Source organism: Triturus cristatus, chromosome 2_1, assembly GCF_964204655.1.
Source record: "Triturus cristatus chromosome 2_1, aTriCri1.1, whole genome shotgun sequence".
In the NCBI taxonomy this organism is placed as follows: domain Eukaryota; kingdom Metazoa; phylum Chordata; class Amphibia; order Caudata; family Salamandridae; genus Triturus; species Triturus cristatus.
In genome coordinates, this window is record NC_140581.1 from 51,541,913 (window position 1) to 51,560,950 (window position 19,038).

Below are 19,038 nucleotides of genomic sequence, written 5' to 3' on the forward strand. Positions count from 1 at the left end.
GCCAATATTATTCAGAACTATACATCTCCCAAAGTAAACCTTTACTGATGAATATTACTCACTACCTTATTGTACTGTAATGTACTGACCATGGTATGCTTGGAGGGTGAACAATGATGAACTCATTGACTCTTGAACAAATCAATAATGTCATCAGGGACTGGACTAATGAATGTGTAACCAACACAAAAGACGTCTCTCCTAACTATTTTAAAGAATATGCAAAAGCAATGCACTCCCACATCAAAACACTCTTTGAAAGCATGGTAGATGTAGTGTCCTCCCCAGCCCGGAGGCATGCAAATGAATTTGCCACACACGGAGCTCTGTCACAGACGTCTTTATTCCTCAGCATACGATCATACACTGCAAACTTATTACATCATAACCATTAGTAACCATACCCTAAAAACTCCCAGTAGGTTAAATAATTCCTCTGTCCAGAGCCGCAGGGTCCTAGTGCACATAGGGGCACATGCATCAACAATGCCATTTGCGATTCCTTCTTAGCGAAAAATAAGGAATCGCTAATAAGGAATAGCAAAAGGCTATGCATGTAGGAATCGCTATTCAAATAGAGATTCCTTAACTTTCCTTAATTGCTACTAGCAAATTGCGAGTAGCAATTAAGGCATGCCATCCCAATCATTCCTATGGGCCTCCAGGCCCATAGGAATGAATTGGAGATTGCATGAGCAAATAGCGAGTACCAGTAGGTTCTCGCAAATTGCTCATGCAATTTCAAGGGTGCAAGGGTGTCAAAATGACACCCTATTGCACCCCTGAAATTGATATGTGCACATATGTTGCACACACACATGCTCTAAGGGCATGTGTGTGCGCAACATGAAACTTTGAAAAATGCACAAAAGTGCATTTTTCAGACTTTTAGCAAATTACCATGCAGTTCATCTTCATGGTAATTTGCTCCCCCTATTGGCGAATTCGCTAATTTTTTAACTTTCATGCATTGCATTTAAGGAATCCCAAATTGAGATTCCTTAAATTAAGGAATCTCTATTTGGGATTCCTTAAATGCTATCGCTATTTAAGGAATCGCTATTTAAGGATTCCTTAAATAGCGATTTTTGCTTTTGGGTTGATGCATTGGGATTGGGTATTTTTGACTCAATACCGGGAGCTATTAGCGAATCGGTATTTTACGACTGGATTTTGGCTTGATGCATGAGGCTGACAGTCTCAAAAATACTACCTCCCCCCCTTTGCTAAATAAAAAGTAGAAACCACAGTCACACCGGATTTCTTCAATAAGTCGTTGCAGCGCATGCACCATTAGACCATATTGAGTGGTATGTGGTAGTTTAGATGATATTCTGATTGGGCACCGATGGTTCAAGTTCTGACTCTTGATATGGAGCGTCAGGTGGGGTCTCCTCATTCACGATTGCAAGAGCTGATAAACAGTGAGGTGCTTAAAGAGTGTTGAGTGCTGGGTGATGAACTTTCTGGAACGATGTGCTATCACCATGTGTACTTTGCATGTCACAATAATCAGAGCATCAACAGCAAATGGAGAACCCACTTTAGCTTCTGTTGGACAAAGACTGAGTCACATTAATTAAAGACTGTTTTCTGAGCTTGTTGGCACCGATCGGCATACATCTTAATTTTACGCTTTTGAGCAGTGCCCGTGACACAAACCTCCTTCCCATTCTGTGATCGGTCTGCTGTCCACTTTGGTAGTTTGGTTCCAATGGCTCTTCCAACTAGCAAGATGGCAGGATTCTCACGAGTTGTGTAGTTAGGAGTTGAGCAATAAGCAAGGATGGCTTGACACAGGGCCTAATTGGGCTTGATTCCCTCCATTGCTGCTCACTGAATTAACCTTTTAAGGGTAATCATGAATCGTTCCACAACACCATTGGCTTGAAGCCACTGAGGTGTACACTTTTGATGCTTGCCACTGAGTCTGACCAGAAACTCTCAGAATGCTAGTGAACGATGGACCATTTTCAGATTTAAGAATGGCTGGGGCACCTCATGCTGTCATGATGTAACTCAGCAACTCGATGAACTTGCCATGAATTTTTGATGATAACACCTCTAGTAAAGGAAAGCATGAACACTCATCAATGACTATCATAAGATGAACTCCATTTCCTAAGGGCCCACAGAAATCCACTACAACTCATTCCCAGGCATATGCCATATGTCAATGGATTCTGCGTGACGTTGGGGGAAAGGCAGTTGCAAAGATAGCACTCTTTTAGTTACCTCCCAAATTGCTCATCGAGGCCTGGAAACCAAACTCGATCTCACAAAGCTCCCTTGGTGGCTACAATGACACAATGTCCTTCATAGGCTAGATCAATACATTTCTGCCTTAGACTCTCAATATAACACCTTCATTGGTAACAGAGAGTTCATCCTGTACATTTTTACATTTTTTAAACTCAAAATCGTCAACAATGATGCAAGTACTTTTCTTCCATGATTGAATCAAAATGATGTTCTTAAGTATAAGCATGATCTCATTGGCATTGGTAGCAGCAATAATCTGTTCAATAGATAGCGCTGCTGGCCTGCTGGACCTCACAATTTAATTGATTTACTCCTCAAAAGCTTTGGATGTCGAACGTTGTCAATGTAGAGGTACTTGTTAAAAGTATTCAGCAGGGATCTGATCTTTACCCAGCTTGTGTACAATTGCATACTCGTACTCTTGCAGTCACAACCCCCACTTCTCAATGCGGGCAGACATCTTGGCTTTCGGCTTTCTAAAAATAGTGAGCAGTGCTTGTTGTTATGTAATGATAGTGAAACGTTTTCCAAATTGAAACACATGAAAATATTTGCAGGCCAACACTACAGCCAGACCCTCCTTCTCTGGTTGAGAATAGGCTTGTCTTCTGTAAGTCAGCCTTCGACTGGCAAAGGCCAGAGTGAGTCTCTGAACATTGGAATGACAATTATGTTGCACAAGGATTTCCCACAGTCCCACCAGACTTGCATCTACTGTGATCAGTGGGGCAGATTTACAGGTCCCTTGCAACACTTTGCGCTACTGTTGTGTCACTTTTGTGATGCAACGGGCGCATATAAAATGCTGCAAATTTACAACGTGGCGCATCTAAGGACATGCAACACATTGTAAAGCCCTGTGGGACATTATACCTGCATCAGGTATTATGTATGCAGGGTGGGAGTTCCATGCAGTAAAACCTCGTAAAAGTAAGGAAGTGAAATCTACAAGATTTCATTGTGTCACTTTTAGGACGCCACTGCGTCAAAACCTTACGCCTGCTTGAAGCAGGAGTAAGAATTGATGCAGTGTACTGGGAATAGGCCGCAACATGCATTTCTGGAGTTTCATCATGCTTGCGTTACGACTCCAGCAATGCCTGACTTTTCCACTAACAGTGGCATCAGAATTTGTGACGCATCTGTCAATCCTTGCACCATAGTGCGCCGTATTGTAAATAAGGCGCAACTTTGTTGGCGCAAGGGTTTCTTACACAGGTGCAGGGAAACTGACGCGTCTGCAGATGCGTCAGATTCTTGTAACACACAAGATGATGGATGGAATTTTCCACAATGGCAAAACATTCACCCCCAGTCACAGATCTGGGTTTAATCCACCGTTATTTTGCTCACCACGCCACCCCAGTTCAGACATGACCATATGCAAATCAGTCTTGACCCATGGCCATATGCAAATCAGTCATGATTAGACAACCCAGAACAAGTGAATTAGAGTACTCTCAGGAATGGTGGGAATCAGAAACACCTTTTCGTTATTATTCTCATATCAGTCCACAACAAGAGTATTCAGAGACACAGTAAAGTTTAAAATGTTTATTTTTAACTACGTGTCCCAAGGAGCAGTACTTTGGCTAACATAAGCAGACAAATGATTAAAAACAAAACCATCAGCATTGTTACAATACCATAGAAAATGAAGGGATAAATCATATTTCAAATCATAGTGAAAAATAACCACCCTCCCTTGTATATGTCTGGGTTCAAACTGGAACGGCATGGTGAGCAAAAAAAACGATGGATTTAGGCCAAGATCTCTGTACTGGGGTTAATGTATGACATTGTTCTTGATTTCAGTCCATCAACTGTTGTTTTTGCATTTGTCAGCCCGAGTGGGAAGGGTATGCCCAGACGTGGGTCCCTTGTTCTCCATGTCACTGGAATCAAGCTATCCTGGCTGAAGAGGGGTGAAACCCTGAAACCGGTCCTAGGATGCTTGTTTCCAGTCCAGGGAGGACCTGGCTTGGCAGTTCGGGCTCGACTGTACCCATGAGGACCAGGGTCAAGACTGATTTGCATATGGCCATGTCTGAACTGGGGTGGCGTGGTGAGAAAAATAACCATGGATTAAACCCAGATCTGTGACTGGGGATGAATGTTTTGCCAATGTGCAACATTCCGTCCATCATCTTGTGTGTTTTGCTATAAGCTTGCATTTACCTATCTCTTCATTAGACAATATATTAGAGCAATTACCCACTCTAGTATTTTTCTCAAAAGTTCGACCCTTACAATATCAAGACAGATTTGCATATGGCTGGGTTCAAACTGGAATGGCATGGTGAGCAAAAAAACGATGGATTTAGGCCCAGATCTCGGTACTGGGGTAAGTGTATGACATTGTTCTGCATTCTGTCCATCAACTATTGTTTTTGCAAATCCAAACTTATACCACTGACTTGGCAAATCAGGAAGGAATGCAGTGTTTTAGCCAATTTAAAAAGGCATTTTTGGCACTTATACAGGTAATGCAACTTTCCACCAGACTGCTAGCATATATTTAAAGCAAACACAACAAATGATGGGCGTAGTGCTGAAACCTTTCAGCCACTCACCCCCAGTCAAGAGATCTGGGTTTAATCCATTGTTCATTTGCTCACTATGCCACCCAGCCATATGCAAATAAGTCTTGGCCCTGCTTCTCATGGGAACAGTCCTGCCTGAACTTCAAGGCCAGGTCCTCCCTGGACCAGAAATAGGCATCCTCTGACCGGTTTTAGGGTATTAGCCCGCATCAACCAAGCTAGCTTGAATTCAGGGGTGCAGTCAGTGCTTAATTTGAACCGTGCTTTCCGGTGCTGAGCACCGGCACTTAATTGATTTCCAGTGCATCGCACCGGCACCTAATTGTCAGCACAACACTTAGGGCAGTCTGCCACATGGTGTCCATGCTCATGTAATTTAGAGATGAGCAGTAAAATAGTTGTTTTGGAAAACAATATACAATAAAATATTGCCAATACCTGCCTCCCCAGTCCTTCCTTTAGCTTTGGGGACCTGGAATAATCTGAACTGTTGCATATACATGCAAGGGAAATGGTTAGTAGTTGTTTTGGCAGTGATGACAAGGGCGATAGGTTGTGCAAGCTGCAATTGCCTTCTGGTCAGAGCCCTGGTACTTAATATTTTACAAATTAAGCACTGGGCATAGTGCGCAAGGTACGCATGTCTAGGGATATCCTTGGCCACTTAGGGCAAACACAGCAAACACAACAAGAGGATGGACGGAGTGCTGAAACTTTTAAACCACTCACCCCCAGTCAAGAGCCTATGTTTAGAGGCACAAGCGCCATCTTCTTCTTCAGCTCTCAAGCCAGAGTGGTGCTACTCTCAGTCGAATGGGTCACATTGTGAGGATGGTGGAAACCTTTGCTCAAGATGGCATATATGTGGTGGCACTCTGTGAGACTGATGGGGAGAAAATGGCCCTAATTTCCACTTAAGGGCTAATCTTCCACCCACAATCTTTGGATACCTTTAATGTGTTAGTACCTCATTAGGGGACAAGGGGGTCTCAATTGTATCTTGCAAGCTGACCCTTCCAGAAAACAATCAACAAAAGGTTTTAAACTAAATCAGATACTCAACAAAGATCAACTATTAGACATATTGAGGCACAGAAAATCTACACTGAAAACTGTATGCTCTATTTTATTGTGCTTGTAGGGCATTCTTGCATTGACTACGTCCTGATGTTTAAAGGTGCAATGAGCCTCGGTTACACACACTCTGACTTTTCCCCTACTAACTAAAGTTTCAGGACAGACGTCCCCCCTGCTACTAACTAACATTTCCTACTGAGTCCTTGTTGGACACTGCATTTCTATCAAAAATAGACATAGTTATCATTTAATGCAAAGAACATAATATGGTCACTACTGAAAATTATGAAACTGTGTGCGAGGCCTTTAGGTATACATTCAAGGTGTTAGTAATGCTAAACACACCGGTGAAATACGACCTAGAAGTCATAGTCTAACTCAGTTGGAAATTGGCCTCTTTGAGTGATTCCCTTAGCAGACGGAAAAAATATGCATATGTAACATAAAATTCAGTCCAAGCTACATATATTTTATGAATTTGCAGACAAAGAGGTTAGTTATACGGCCAAATATACAGCAGCCACAACATACGGAGAGACCAAGGGTCCTGGTGAACTCTACTGCGATCGATGTGCCCTAGGCAGACTGAAGATATAGTAACTTGTGTATAATCCTCCCAGGAGACACCTCTGTATGACTTTTCCATGATAGTTAAGCACTTAAGCCAATATTATTCAGAACTATACATCTCCCAAAGTAAACCTTTACTGATGAATATTACTCACTACCTTATTGTACTGTAATGTACTGACCATGGTATGCTTGGAGGGTGAACAATGATGAACTCATTGACTCTTGAACAAATCAATAATGTCATCAGGGACTGGACTAATGAATGTGTAACCAACACAAAAGACGTCTCTACTAACTATTCTAAAGAATATGCAAAAGCAATGCACTCCCACATCAAAACACTATTTGAAAGCATGGTAGATGTAGTGTCCTCCCCAGCCCGGAGGCATGCAAATGAATTTGCCACACACGGAGCTCTGTCACAGACATCTTTATTCCTCAGCATACGATCATGCACTGCAAACTTATTACATCATAACCATTAGTAACCATACCCTAACAACTCCCAGTAGGTTAAATAATTCCTCTGTCCAGAGCCGCAGGGTCCTAGTGCACATAGGGGCACATGCATCAACAATGCCATTTGCGATTCCTTATTAGCGAAAAATAAGGAATCGCTAATAAGGAATAGCAAAAGGCTATGCATGTAGGAATCGCTATTCAAATAGAGATTCCTTAACTTTCCTTAATTGCTACTAGCAAATTGCGAGTAGCAATTAAGGAATGCCATCCCAATCATTCCTATGGGCCTCCAGGCCCATAGGAATGAATTGGAGATTGCATGAGCAAATAGCGAGTACCAGTAGGTTCTCGCCAATTGCTCATGCAATTTCAAGGGTGCAAGGGTGTCAAAATGACAATCTATTGCACCCCTGAAATTGATATGTGCACATATGTTGCACACACACATGCTCTAAGGGCATGTGTGTGCGCAACATGAAACTTTGAAAAATGCACAAAAGTGCATTTTTCAAACTTTTAGCAAATTACCATGCAGTTCATCTTCATGGTAATTTGCTCCCCCTATTGGAGAATTCGCTAATTTTTTAACTTTCATGCATTGCATTTAAGGAATCCCAAATTGAGATTCCTTAAATTAAGGAATCTCTATTTGGGATTCCTTAAATGCTATCGCTATTTAAGGAATCGCTATTTAAGGATTCCTTAAATAGCGATTTTTGCTTTTGGGTTGATGCATTGGGATTGGGTATTTTTGACTCAATACCGGGAACTATTAGCGAATCGGTATTTTACCGACTGGATTTTGGCTTGATGCATGAGGCTGACAGTCTCAAAAATACTACCTCCCCCCCTTTGCTAAATAAAAAGTAGAAACCACAGTCACACCGGATTTCTTCAATAAGTCGTTGCAGCGCATGCACCATTAGACCATATTGAGTGGTATGTGGTAGTTTAGATGATATTCTGATTGGGCACCGATGGTTCAAGTTCTGACTCTTGATATGGAGCGTCAGGTGGGGTCTCCTCATTCACGATTGCAAGAGCTGATAAACAGTGAGGTGCTTAAAGAGTGTTGAGTGCTGGGTGATGAACTTTCTGGAACGATGTGCTATCACCATGTGTACTTTGCATGTCACAATAATCAGAGCATCAACAGCAAACGGAGAACCCACTTTAGCTTCTGTTGGACAAAGACTGAGTCACATTAATTGAAGACTGTTTTCTGAGCTTGTTGGCACCGATCGGCATAGATCTTAATTTTTTACGCTTTTGAGCAGTGCCCGTGACACAAACCTCATTACCATTCTGTGATCAGTCTGCTGTCCACTTTGGTAGTTTGGTTCCAATGGCTCTTCCAACTAGCAAGATGGCAGGATTCTCACGAGTTGTGTAGTTAGGAGTTGAGCAATAAGCAAGGATGGCTTGACACAGGGCCTGATTGGGCTTGATTCCCTCCATTGCTGCTCACTGAATTAACCTTTTAAGGGTAATCATGAATCGTTCCACAACACCATTGGCTTGAAGCCACTGAGGTGTACACTTTTGATGCTTGCCACTGAGTCTGACCAGAAACTCTCAGAATGCTAGTGAACGATGGACCATTTTCAGATTTAAGAATGGCTGGGGCACCTCATGCTGTCATGATGTAACTCAGCAACTCGATGAACTTGCCATGAATTTTTGATGATAACACCTCTAGTAAAGGAAAGCATGAACACTCATCAATGACTATCATAAGATGATCTCCATTTCCTAAGGGCCCACAGAAATCCACTACAACTCATTCCCAGGCATATGCCATATGTCAATGGATTCTGCGTGACGTTGGGGGAAAGGCAGTTGCAAAGATAGCACTCTTTTAGTTACCTCCCAAATTGCTCATCGAGGCCTGGAAACCAAACTCGATCTCACAAAGCTCCCTTGGTGGCTACAATGACACAATGTCCTTCATAGGCTAGATCAATACATTTCTGCCTTAGACTCTTAATATAACACCTTCATTGGTAACAGAGAGTTCATCCTGTACATTTTTACATTTTTTAAACTCAAAATCGTCAACAATGATGCAAGTACTTTTCTTCCATGATTGAATCAAAATGATGTTCTTAAGTATAAGCATGATCTCATTGGCATTGGTAGCAGCAATAATCTGTTCAATAGATAGCGCTGCTGGCCTGCTGGACCTCACAATTAAATTGATTTACTCCTCAAAAGCTTTGGATGTCGAACGTTGTCAATGTAGAGGTACTTGTTAAAAGTATTCAGCAGGGATCTGATACTTTACGCAGCTTGTGTACAATTGCATACTCGTACTCTTGCAGTCACAACCCCCACTTCTCAATGCGGGCAGACATCTTGGCTTTCGGCTTTCTAAAAATAGTGAGCAGTGCTTGTTGTTATGTAATGATAGTGAAACGTTTTCCAAATTGAAACACATGAAAATATTTGCAGGCCAACACTACAGCCAGACCCTCCTTCTCTGGTTGAGAATAGGCTTGTCTTCTGTAAGTCAGCCTTCGACTGGCAAAGGCCAGAGTGAGTCTCTGAACATTGGAATGACAATTATGTTGCACAAGGATTTCCCACAGTCCCACCAGACTTGCATCTACTGTGATCAGTGGGGCAGATTTACAGGTCCCTTGCAACACTTTGCGCTACTGTTGTGTCACTTTTGTGATGCAACGGGCGCATATAAAATGCTGCAAATTTACAACGTGGCGCATCTAAGGACATGCAACACATTGTAAAGCCCTGTGGGACATTATACCTGCATCAGGTATTATGTATGCAGGGTGGGAGTTCCATGCAGTAAAACCTCGTAAAAGTAAGGAAGTGAAATCTACAAGATTTCATTGTGTCACTTTTAGGACGTCACTGCGTCAAAACCTTACGCCTGCTTGAAGCAGGAGTAAGGATTGATGCAGTGTACTGGGAATAGGCCGCAACATGCATTTCTGGAGTTTCATCATGCTTGCGTTACGACTCCAGCAATGCCTGACTTTTCCACTAACAGTGGCATCAGAATTTGTGACGCATCTGTCAATCCTTGCACCATAGTGCGCCATATTGTAAATAAGGCGCAACTTTGTTGGCGCAAGGGTTTCTTACACAGGTGCAGGGAATCTGACGCATCTGCAGATGCGTCAGATTCTTGTAACTCTACACCTCAGTATTTATCTTGGGGTTCATTTAGGTGATTTCAGTTGAGGGAAGAGGTGTGGCGCTGCGGCCAGGGCGACTGACACCAGTCACTGGGGCTCATGGTTCGATCCCCAGCACCGGTGGCAGGTCAGCCCAGCACCATGTGTCTCTGGGCAATAGCTCGCTTAATCTTCCCAACGGCCCCCAGTGCCGGGATGCCTCCGGGTAGCTGTGCGCTTTACAAATACAGGTTTTTTTTTTATTTTAATTAAATGCTTTGGCTCGGAACACAGTTACAGAGCTGGGGTCTGAGAACTGTCTCAAAGTACATTTGTTCTGAGCACCATCATATACATTTCTTTAAGCATCATAAAACAATTTTGGGAAAATGAATGCAGGGCTAGTCTTGGAGCCATAAAGCAGGACATCTGGAAACAAATACAGGTAAACCTTGACCATGAGTGGACACAATGATGACTAGTGGGTAACCTATCCCGATGCCCGGCATGAGGAGCACATGATGACTGCATGCACTCTGTGTGCTGTGTTCTGATTGTTTGAGTGTTCCTACCTTCATGTGGCATCTAACTTTATGGTGTTTTAGGAATGCATGCTCCCCTTTGCCCGAATGGTGTTTTATTGGGGCCAGTCTCCCTGGACCACTATTGGTGTCACTGCCTATCTGTGGGCTTGATCTAGGTTTTTCCTGTTTGCATGCTTGTCTACAAGCTTCATTTCACCACAACTGTGATCTGTTGAGCAGTTGACTCAGGCCTAATTCCCAGTGCCTGCCTGACCACGTATTTCTGACTCAGGTCTGATGGAGAGGTCAACAGTGATGCAATTATGTTTTTACATGCAAATAAATCACTGCGTATATCAACACTGACTTTTTCAATATTAACACAATGATGGGAACTGACTCACAATTTGAGAGTGACTTCGGCTGTTATAATTGAGGGTTATCAGTCCCATGTCAGCAGCAGTAGCAAAACTGAGTAGGCATGCACTGCATGAACTTCCTTGAAGAACGTGAATTGACACTTGCATTGATGTTGTTTCCTGGATGGTTGCTGTGAACAACTCTTGACACTGCAAGGGTTTGATAGCAGCCCACATAAATACATTTGTGTTTAACAGGTCAAGAGTATCCCTGGGCACTGAACTCCTCTCCGTTCGTGGAAGTTACGGAGTGTTCTGCTCTTCGCGCTCTGCAGAGCTTGAAGAGTATAGAAAACTGCACTCCGCGTAGTGCAGCATACATTTTTTCCCACCTCACATTCTCGAACGGTAAGTGCGCAATCACGAGCTGCCACTCGGGTAGAATTTCTTCGACTTGGCAGTAAAAATCACTTGCCAAGCCTTAAACTCCTCTTTTATTACACATAAGCCCCCTTCCCCTAAGGTAGGCCCTAGGTAGCCCTAAGGGCAGGGTGCTGTGTAAATACAAGATATGACATATACTTTTTTGTTTGACATGACCTGGTAGTGACAAACAGCAAAATACGTGTTTACTCTTGTGAGAACTACTCCTCACATATTCCTTAAAACATTTTTAATATGTAATTCCTGATTGGAAAGGAGTAGTTAAATCAAGATTCATATATTTGGAGTGCTAATGATAAATCCTCTTTACTGGTAAAGCTGGATTTAACATTACTGTTTTAGAAATTGAATTTTTTTAAAAGAGCACATTTCTCTGCCCTTACTGCTCTCTGTGCCTTGCATCCTGTCTCCAATACACATCTGGGATTGGTGATAGTCACACTTTATGCATTCCCTCTAGACTGCCAGAAACACCGGAAGGGTGGGAGTGACAGAGAACGCCTCTTCATTCTGATAGCCTTCCTGGGCAGGAAGGGGGATAGGAAGCTGAGGCTTGCAGCTGAATAGGTAGGGTCCTGTGTCTCATACAAAGGGCTGATTACCCCCTACAAATTGTCTGGCTGACAAGGCAAGGAATGAAAGGGAACCTGTGCAATTCTAGGCCTTGATTTGAAGTCATCCCCACTTCAAAGGAACTTTTGGATAGAAGTACTGGGGCTCTGACCCTACCAAGACAGTACACTACTGGAACTGTGAAGAACTATGCCAGGAGTAAGTACTGCTGTGCTATAAGGATTGCACACTGGCACTGACCCTTCTGATAGCCACCTTTTGGAGGGGAGAACATCCCCTTGCAGGCAGGTGTAGTTACTCAACGCATCCACCTGCGATTGACTCTCTCTGCCTTGTTTCTGAGTTCTTGAATGGCAAATATAAATCCATCCTGTCAAATTTGCACATAATGAATGTAGATCCTATAATATGGATGCATATTTATAAATCATAAACAGCATTTTGAACAACTGAGTGAGCAAAAACCTTTTGTAAACCTGGTCTTAAATAATAATTTTTTTTTCAAGGTTTTATGGAAACTTAAATTGTTACATGATTTGGGGGTTGTGCAGCTTTAGATTAATCCATGGCACTCTCAGTCACACATGTATTTTTTATTCATTCCATTAATATTTGCAAAGTTAACTTTAGCTTATATCAAAATCATATGGTCGCTCAGAGGCTTTTGTTCACCTGTGAGTTCTAGAGATTATTCACTTTTTTCCATCGATTTATCCTTCAATAACAAACCATTATTATAGAGCAGACAGTGGCTTAATTAAGGATACTATTTCTATTACAAATGGGACACATGTTGTTTTCTTTTAGACATGGAAAACTGCTTGGAATGCTCCGATGACCAGTGGCCCAATAAGAGGAAGGACGGCTGCACGCAGAGGGATATTGTGCATCTTTCATACACTGATGGACTTGGTGTGAGTTTAGTCTCCATATCTATTTGTTGCTCCATAGTCACAGCTGGAGTGTTGGGAATCTTTCTCAGATACCGGGACACACCAATAGTCAAAGCCAATAACAGAGATCTCAGCTACACCCTTCTTGTCTCTCTAATGTTGGCATTTCTCTGCTCCCTCCTATTCATCGGACGCCCTACCTCATGGACCTGCCTGATCCAACAAGGGGCATTTGGGATTATTTTTACTGTTGCTGTATCTTGTGTATTAGCAAAAACCATCACTGTTGTAATTGCCTTTAATGCCACAAAGCCAGGAAGCAGCTTAAGCAGATGGCTGGGACCCCGGGTATCTGCCTCTATGGTCCTCCTGTGCACGATAGGTCAACTAATAATTTGTGTCACTTGGCTACTCACCTTACCACCTCATCCAGACACTGACACACAGTCTGAAACTGGCAAGATGATCCTATTGTGTGCCCAGGGTTCGACCACTGCCTTCTACAGTCTGATTGGTTACATGGGCCTGTTGGCCTTTATGAGCTTTATCGTAGCCTTCCTAGCCCGGGACCTGCCTGATAGATTCAATGAAGCCAAGTTCATCACATTCAGCATGCTGGTGTTCTGCAGTGTCTGGGTGTCCTTCCTCCCAGCTTACCTCAGTACTAAAGGCAGGTACATGGTGGCTGTGGAGATCTTTGCTATCTTGTCTTCCAGTGCTGGACTGCTTGGCTGTATATTCGTTCCCAAGTGTTACATTATTCTGCTCAGACCCAATTTAAACGCAAGAGAAAATTTGTTGGATAGGAGCAATTTATAGGAAGAAAATGTTTTAATGTGACTTTTTAAGCTGCAGGTTATTTTTTTTCAAATAAGTGTTGGCAGAACTTTAAAATACTTTGTACAACAAGGTATGAATTTATATGCAATGAATTCCCATAAGTTAAAAAAAAATGTTGCTGCAAGATTCCTTCAATATCAATATGCATTTTGAATTCTTCAATGTGCACTCTTCTGTATTTTGTTAGTCTAACATCAGAATGTTTGTGATTCTCACTGTCAGTATCTTTAAGTCTTGTGCTTTATCTACAAACTCAATATTATTATACTGCAGTATGTATGGATTTTAGTCTGACATTTAAAGGTTGAAATGTGGTGACCCCACCCCCACTTGCAGCATTTCAAACACTGATCACAGAAGAATGATTTAGCAAACGTGTCTTCTGATTGTGGATTGGCCAGTCAGTGATGGAAAATGATGGTGGCTCTGAGGCCCTCCAGGTACTTCTGGGGGTATCCCTGTGGTTCCATGCCTTAATATTAGGGAGTTCCCAGGAATTCCCCCACCTACTAAGCTTGTGTGGCCTGGCAGGAGGAAATCCCAAGAAAATGCTGACCAATGGCAAGATTCTTCGAGATATTGTGAGTTTAATTACATATTTCAGCTTTTTAGATGGTTTATTGGAATATTATTTGTTTTGGATTGTTGGTTTCATTGACATTCTGGATTTTCCTTAGCTATATTTCAAGAATTGCTGTCTTTGTTTTCCGAAAGTTTGCATCCAAGTTGAACTGACTGGCCCTGTGGGTGTGTTAGTGATGGTGTGAGATTCTGAGAGGACAACTGCTATTAAGGGCTCATACCAGGAATTGTTTTACTGGCATCAGATGGTCCAGATGCAGAGTAGCACAGTTTTGTCTACCAGTCTTGGGTAAAGTTATGTCTAAAGTAAAAGGAATTTGATAAAAGAAAGCAAGGTAGTTAACTTTAGATGGACGTCACAGCCCTGGCAGATTCTATCCCTGACCATTATTCCCAGACACCAGACTGCAGCCAGAAATGCATATTCATACCTTTTTTGTTTCAGTAAAACAAATAGAAATATTTAAATCATGTCACACCAGGATGACGACTCATGGTCTCCTACCACACTGTGTATCCACTCTGTCTGGGAAGGACTGGAGCAGCAGTACCCTGATACCACTCATGATTGTCCCATGTAACCCTTTTCTTGTTTGTTTAATTCCTGAAAAACAATAAATAGATTTAAACTTGGAACGAGACATTTGTTTTGTAGTATATATTCACAAGTGCAAAATGCACCGGGAAGTATTGTCTGAGGTGTCATCAGGGCAGATTTTGAGATCTCTGTGTACATTCCTCAAAGAAAGGTTGTTGGTTCAGAAAAAGTCCATGAGTTAATGTCCTTTAACCTCTTCAGTGCCCATGACGAGCTGGACTCGTCATGGGCCGCGGTAGCGCTGTGCCCATGACGAGTCCAGCTCGTCATAGACCCCGCCCGCTAATGCAACGGCCGGCACAGGGCGGGGAAAGGGGCGGGCACTGAAGGGGTTAAAGAGAACTCATTGTAAACAGAGCCCTGATTTTTTCATAGTTTTAAAATAATTGAATGCTTGATTATCACAGATTTGTATAATTAATTGTTTGCAGCTAAATAGTTCCTTACAAATTGCATTCTTGAAGAATGGTTTACGAATCTGTGCATGACAGGGAAAGGGCAGAATGTGCCACATTCAAGTAAATTCGGGGCATTCCTGCCTTTTCCTTTGGACTGGAGCCCATGGACCCTTGTACAAGGGTGCCTGTGTGGCATACATGAATGTTTTTATGCTGGAAGGGGCACGTTCCTGCACAAAACAATCCTGAGAGTCAAATTCCTCTTTCTATGTGTGCTGCAGAATGCAGCAGAAAGAGAGAAAAAGTAACCAGGAGAAACAAAGATATTTGTCCTCATTACGCCACTCTGGGAAGGTGCATCTTTTTGGCGCATTCTTGCAGAAAAATAATCCTGAAAGTCAAATTCCTCTTTCTATATTGTGCTGCTTTTAATTGACATGGGTTCCGTATGTAAGAGCGGGCCCACCTTTACAAGATCAGTGCTCTAGTCATTGGGGCACGTGGGGGATAAAATAGCATGCTTACATTATCGAGCAGCGGGCGAGCTGCTGCCACACCAAAAGCGAGCTAATGGCAAGGCCATCTGTGCCCACCTGCACCCTTCAGAACGCTAATCATTTTCCTCCCCATGTCTACACAAGTATCCAGCTACATGCACTTAATAATGGTAAAAGCTGCAATCCTCCATTATGGAAGGGAAGAAGGATAATGTCCCATATTACTGTAATGGTTGTGGCCTCTCATTTTCGACTAAGGACATAGCTGCAACACACACGGTGGGCCCGACACTAGGATTCACTAAAAGGGAAAACAACCTCTCAGATAAGGCTTTAGCAGTAATACATACGTCAGAACATCCACCCCACCCCGCGTTGAGGGAAAATAACACCCATGGTCTAGGAGGAAAGCCAATAAGCTGTATGTTGCTGAACACTAGATCTCTGATCAAGCCCAAATATGAGTTTGAGTGCTTGATGCAGACGTGTAACCCTGAATTGATTTTCCTTACTGAAACCTGGGCCAAGGAAACGTCAGAGCCTGACTGGAATGAGGCGCTGCCAGTAGGTTATGAACTGGCTAGCGTTGACAGGGAAAATAGTAGGGAAGGTGTCATAGCAATCATATAGCGCTCATGCTTCAAGGCCACTTTTGACCTTATTCAGCTTCTGGGAGCTGAAGCTATGATTTTTAATATTAAAATAGGCAACACCCTGGCATTCCCTGGCCTACTCCTCTACCGGCCACAGGGGCCTGGAGCCCCGTTCATACAATCATTGCAAACACTTATGGAATCCTGTTTAGATCCTCCTACTTTCAAAGCACTCGGTGACTTTAAGTTTCACCTTGAGTGCGGGATCAGTGAAGACACCTCCATCTTGTTAGACAATATGTATGGAGGGCTTTGGGCTGACCCAGATTGTCACGGAGCCCATGCATAACGCCGGCCACAGACTGGATGGCATCTTTAAGAACAACCCCAATATATTTCATGGACAAAGTACTGCTCCTAACATAGACAGACCATAAGGCGGATTTCTTTAAACTTCTTTGTCCAGAGAGGAAAGTGAGAGCCCAAAGCAGATTGCCACTGATGAAGACTATACCTTAGCATAAAATCAGCGAAGAGGGCCTGGAGGAAACCCTTGATAGCCCTGACAACAATAAGACAGCTGACAATCTTGATAACTGGATCAGATCAGCATTAGACCTACTGGCCCCCTCAAAAAACAAGCAAACAATGAAGAAATCAACACTCAGCACCATGGTACAATTCAGAAATCAAAATCATAAAAGGCAAGTGGAGATTGGACTACAATGAGCAGGAAAAATGGATTACAGACTACCCTCAGCAAAATACAAAGGAGCAATCTTTAGCGCCAACAATAATTACTACACCACTAAAATAGACTCGGCTAAAAGCTCAATGAGGGAACTTTTTAAAACCATTAACACACTGTCTAAACTGCAGGTGGTGAATCAATTCGCTCCAGATCAAGTCTTCTGAAATAAATTTGCTAACTTCTTCCAGGCCACAGTTCAAAGTGTCTACAACAAGCTTGCAGCTAACACACCTGACACAGGTAATAAGGGGTTAACAGAGGTCACAATCCTTGATAATCATTTCTCCTGCTAGCTGTCAGGTTTTCCACCGGAACGCAGGGGATAGTAAATAAACTGCTACAAGCCAATAAATCTGGCTCCCTGGTGGATCCCTGTCCACCCGCTCTATTTCATATGGCCTCGGACAGGGTTAGCACATACCTGGCCCCTCTCCTTATCAACATTTGCATGTCAGGTACAGTCCCCTCCTCATGGAAGAAAGCCTGTATTAGGCCCATTCTGAAGAAACCCTCATTAGACCCCACTGAAGTGAAAACTACTGGCCGATATCCTGCCTACTGCTGTCAGCTAAAATCCTAGAAAAATCCATTAATCAGTAGTTAACAGGTTACCTAGAATCCAATGGCCTCCCAGATTCTGCCCATCATGGTTTCAGACCACATCACTCCACAGAATCAGCTTTAGCCATGGCCACTGAGGGGATTCACAAGCAGTAGGACGGTGGGGGGAGAGCCATTCTGATATTAGTGAACATTTCAGCAACATTTGATACTGTAAACCATCTAGTATTAACATAGAGACTGAAGGAGATAGGAATTAAAGTGAGGGCTCTAACACTACTCTAACACTACTCACCTAGTTTCTTACTTTTAGGTAACAAATGTTGTGATGGGGTAACCTAACAACTGAGGCCTTCTCCCTCCCATGTGGAGTCCAGAAAAGATCAGCTTCATCACAGACACTGTTTAACATATATGTCACTCCACTGGCTAAACTGATCAAGGCACATGGTTTCTCGCCGATATTGTATGCTGATGACACTCAGATAATAGTATCTATATACTCATGTGTTGAAACAGTGGCAGCGAGGTTTCACAACTGTATAAAACACATTATTGGGTGAATACATCTGAAGTACCTGAAACTAAATACAGATAAAACAGAGGTGGTGGAGTTCGGAAAGGGACCATCAATCTGGAATCATTTATGGTGGCCATCAGAGGCTGGGTAGTGTCCTGAACCCACCAGGAAGACTAGGAACTTAAGACTCATGTTTGAGGATCAGCTGAACTTTGCAGGCCAGTGTAATCTCTTGACTTCCTTCTGTTTCTTCCCCCTAAAGATTTTGCACAAAATTCTTCCATTTATTCCCAAAGACCTTAGCATAACAGTGGGGGTCACTCTGATTTTTTAAAGAATTCATTAATGCAGTGCGCTTTTTCTTGGAATTGACAAATGGCAAGTGCTAAAACTCCAGTCTCTGCAGAATGCAGTAGCACGGGTGTTACTCAAAATCCCAAAATACCATTCCATTTCTAACAGTATTAGGGAACTTCACTGGCTTCCAGTCCAGCAAGAATTGAATTGAAAGGTATGTGTTCGGTGCACAAAGAGCTTTATGGCGGTGGCTCGTCGGACATTCAGAAACTTTTTCTATGGTACAGTCTGAGGCGAGTCCTTCGATCAGCCAACAGAGGACTAGGCCAGGTCCCAAAAAAATGAAGCTTGGGATGGGTGAAGAATCTTCTCTTATCAGACGGCTAAACTTTGAAACTCGCTCCCGGTTGCAATTAGGCTACAGGTAAACAGACTCCTGTTCAGAAGAATGCTCAAAGCCTGGTTGTTTCCAACCAAGCAAATTTAATCCTCTCGTTCTTCAACAGTTCCATGACTCGTTACATTTCAGCGCCAAGACGCCTTAGCATTCT

The 19,038-nt window shown here is 42.8% G+C and overlaps 1 protein-coding gene across 1 annotated transcript in view; it reads left to right on the forward strand.

Moving 5' to 3' along the window:
* Nucleotides 1-13,669, forward strand: part of LOC146863713 (vomeronasal type-2 receptor 26-like) — a 38,137-nt gene extending 24,468 nt beyond the window's left edge. The window contains exon 2 of the mRNA XM_085640671.1: nt 12,765-13,669. Within this exon, the coding sequence (XP_085496797.1) occupies nt 12,765-13,669 (905 nt within the window). The remainder of the gene's footprint in view (nt 1-12,764) is intronic.
* The last annotated feature ends 5,369 nt before the right edge of the window (nt 13,670-19,038 follow it).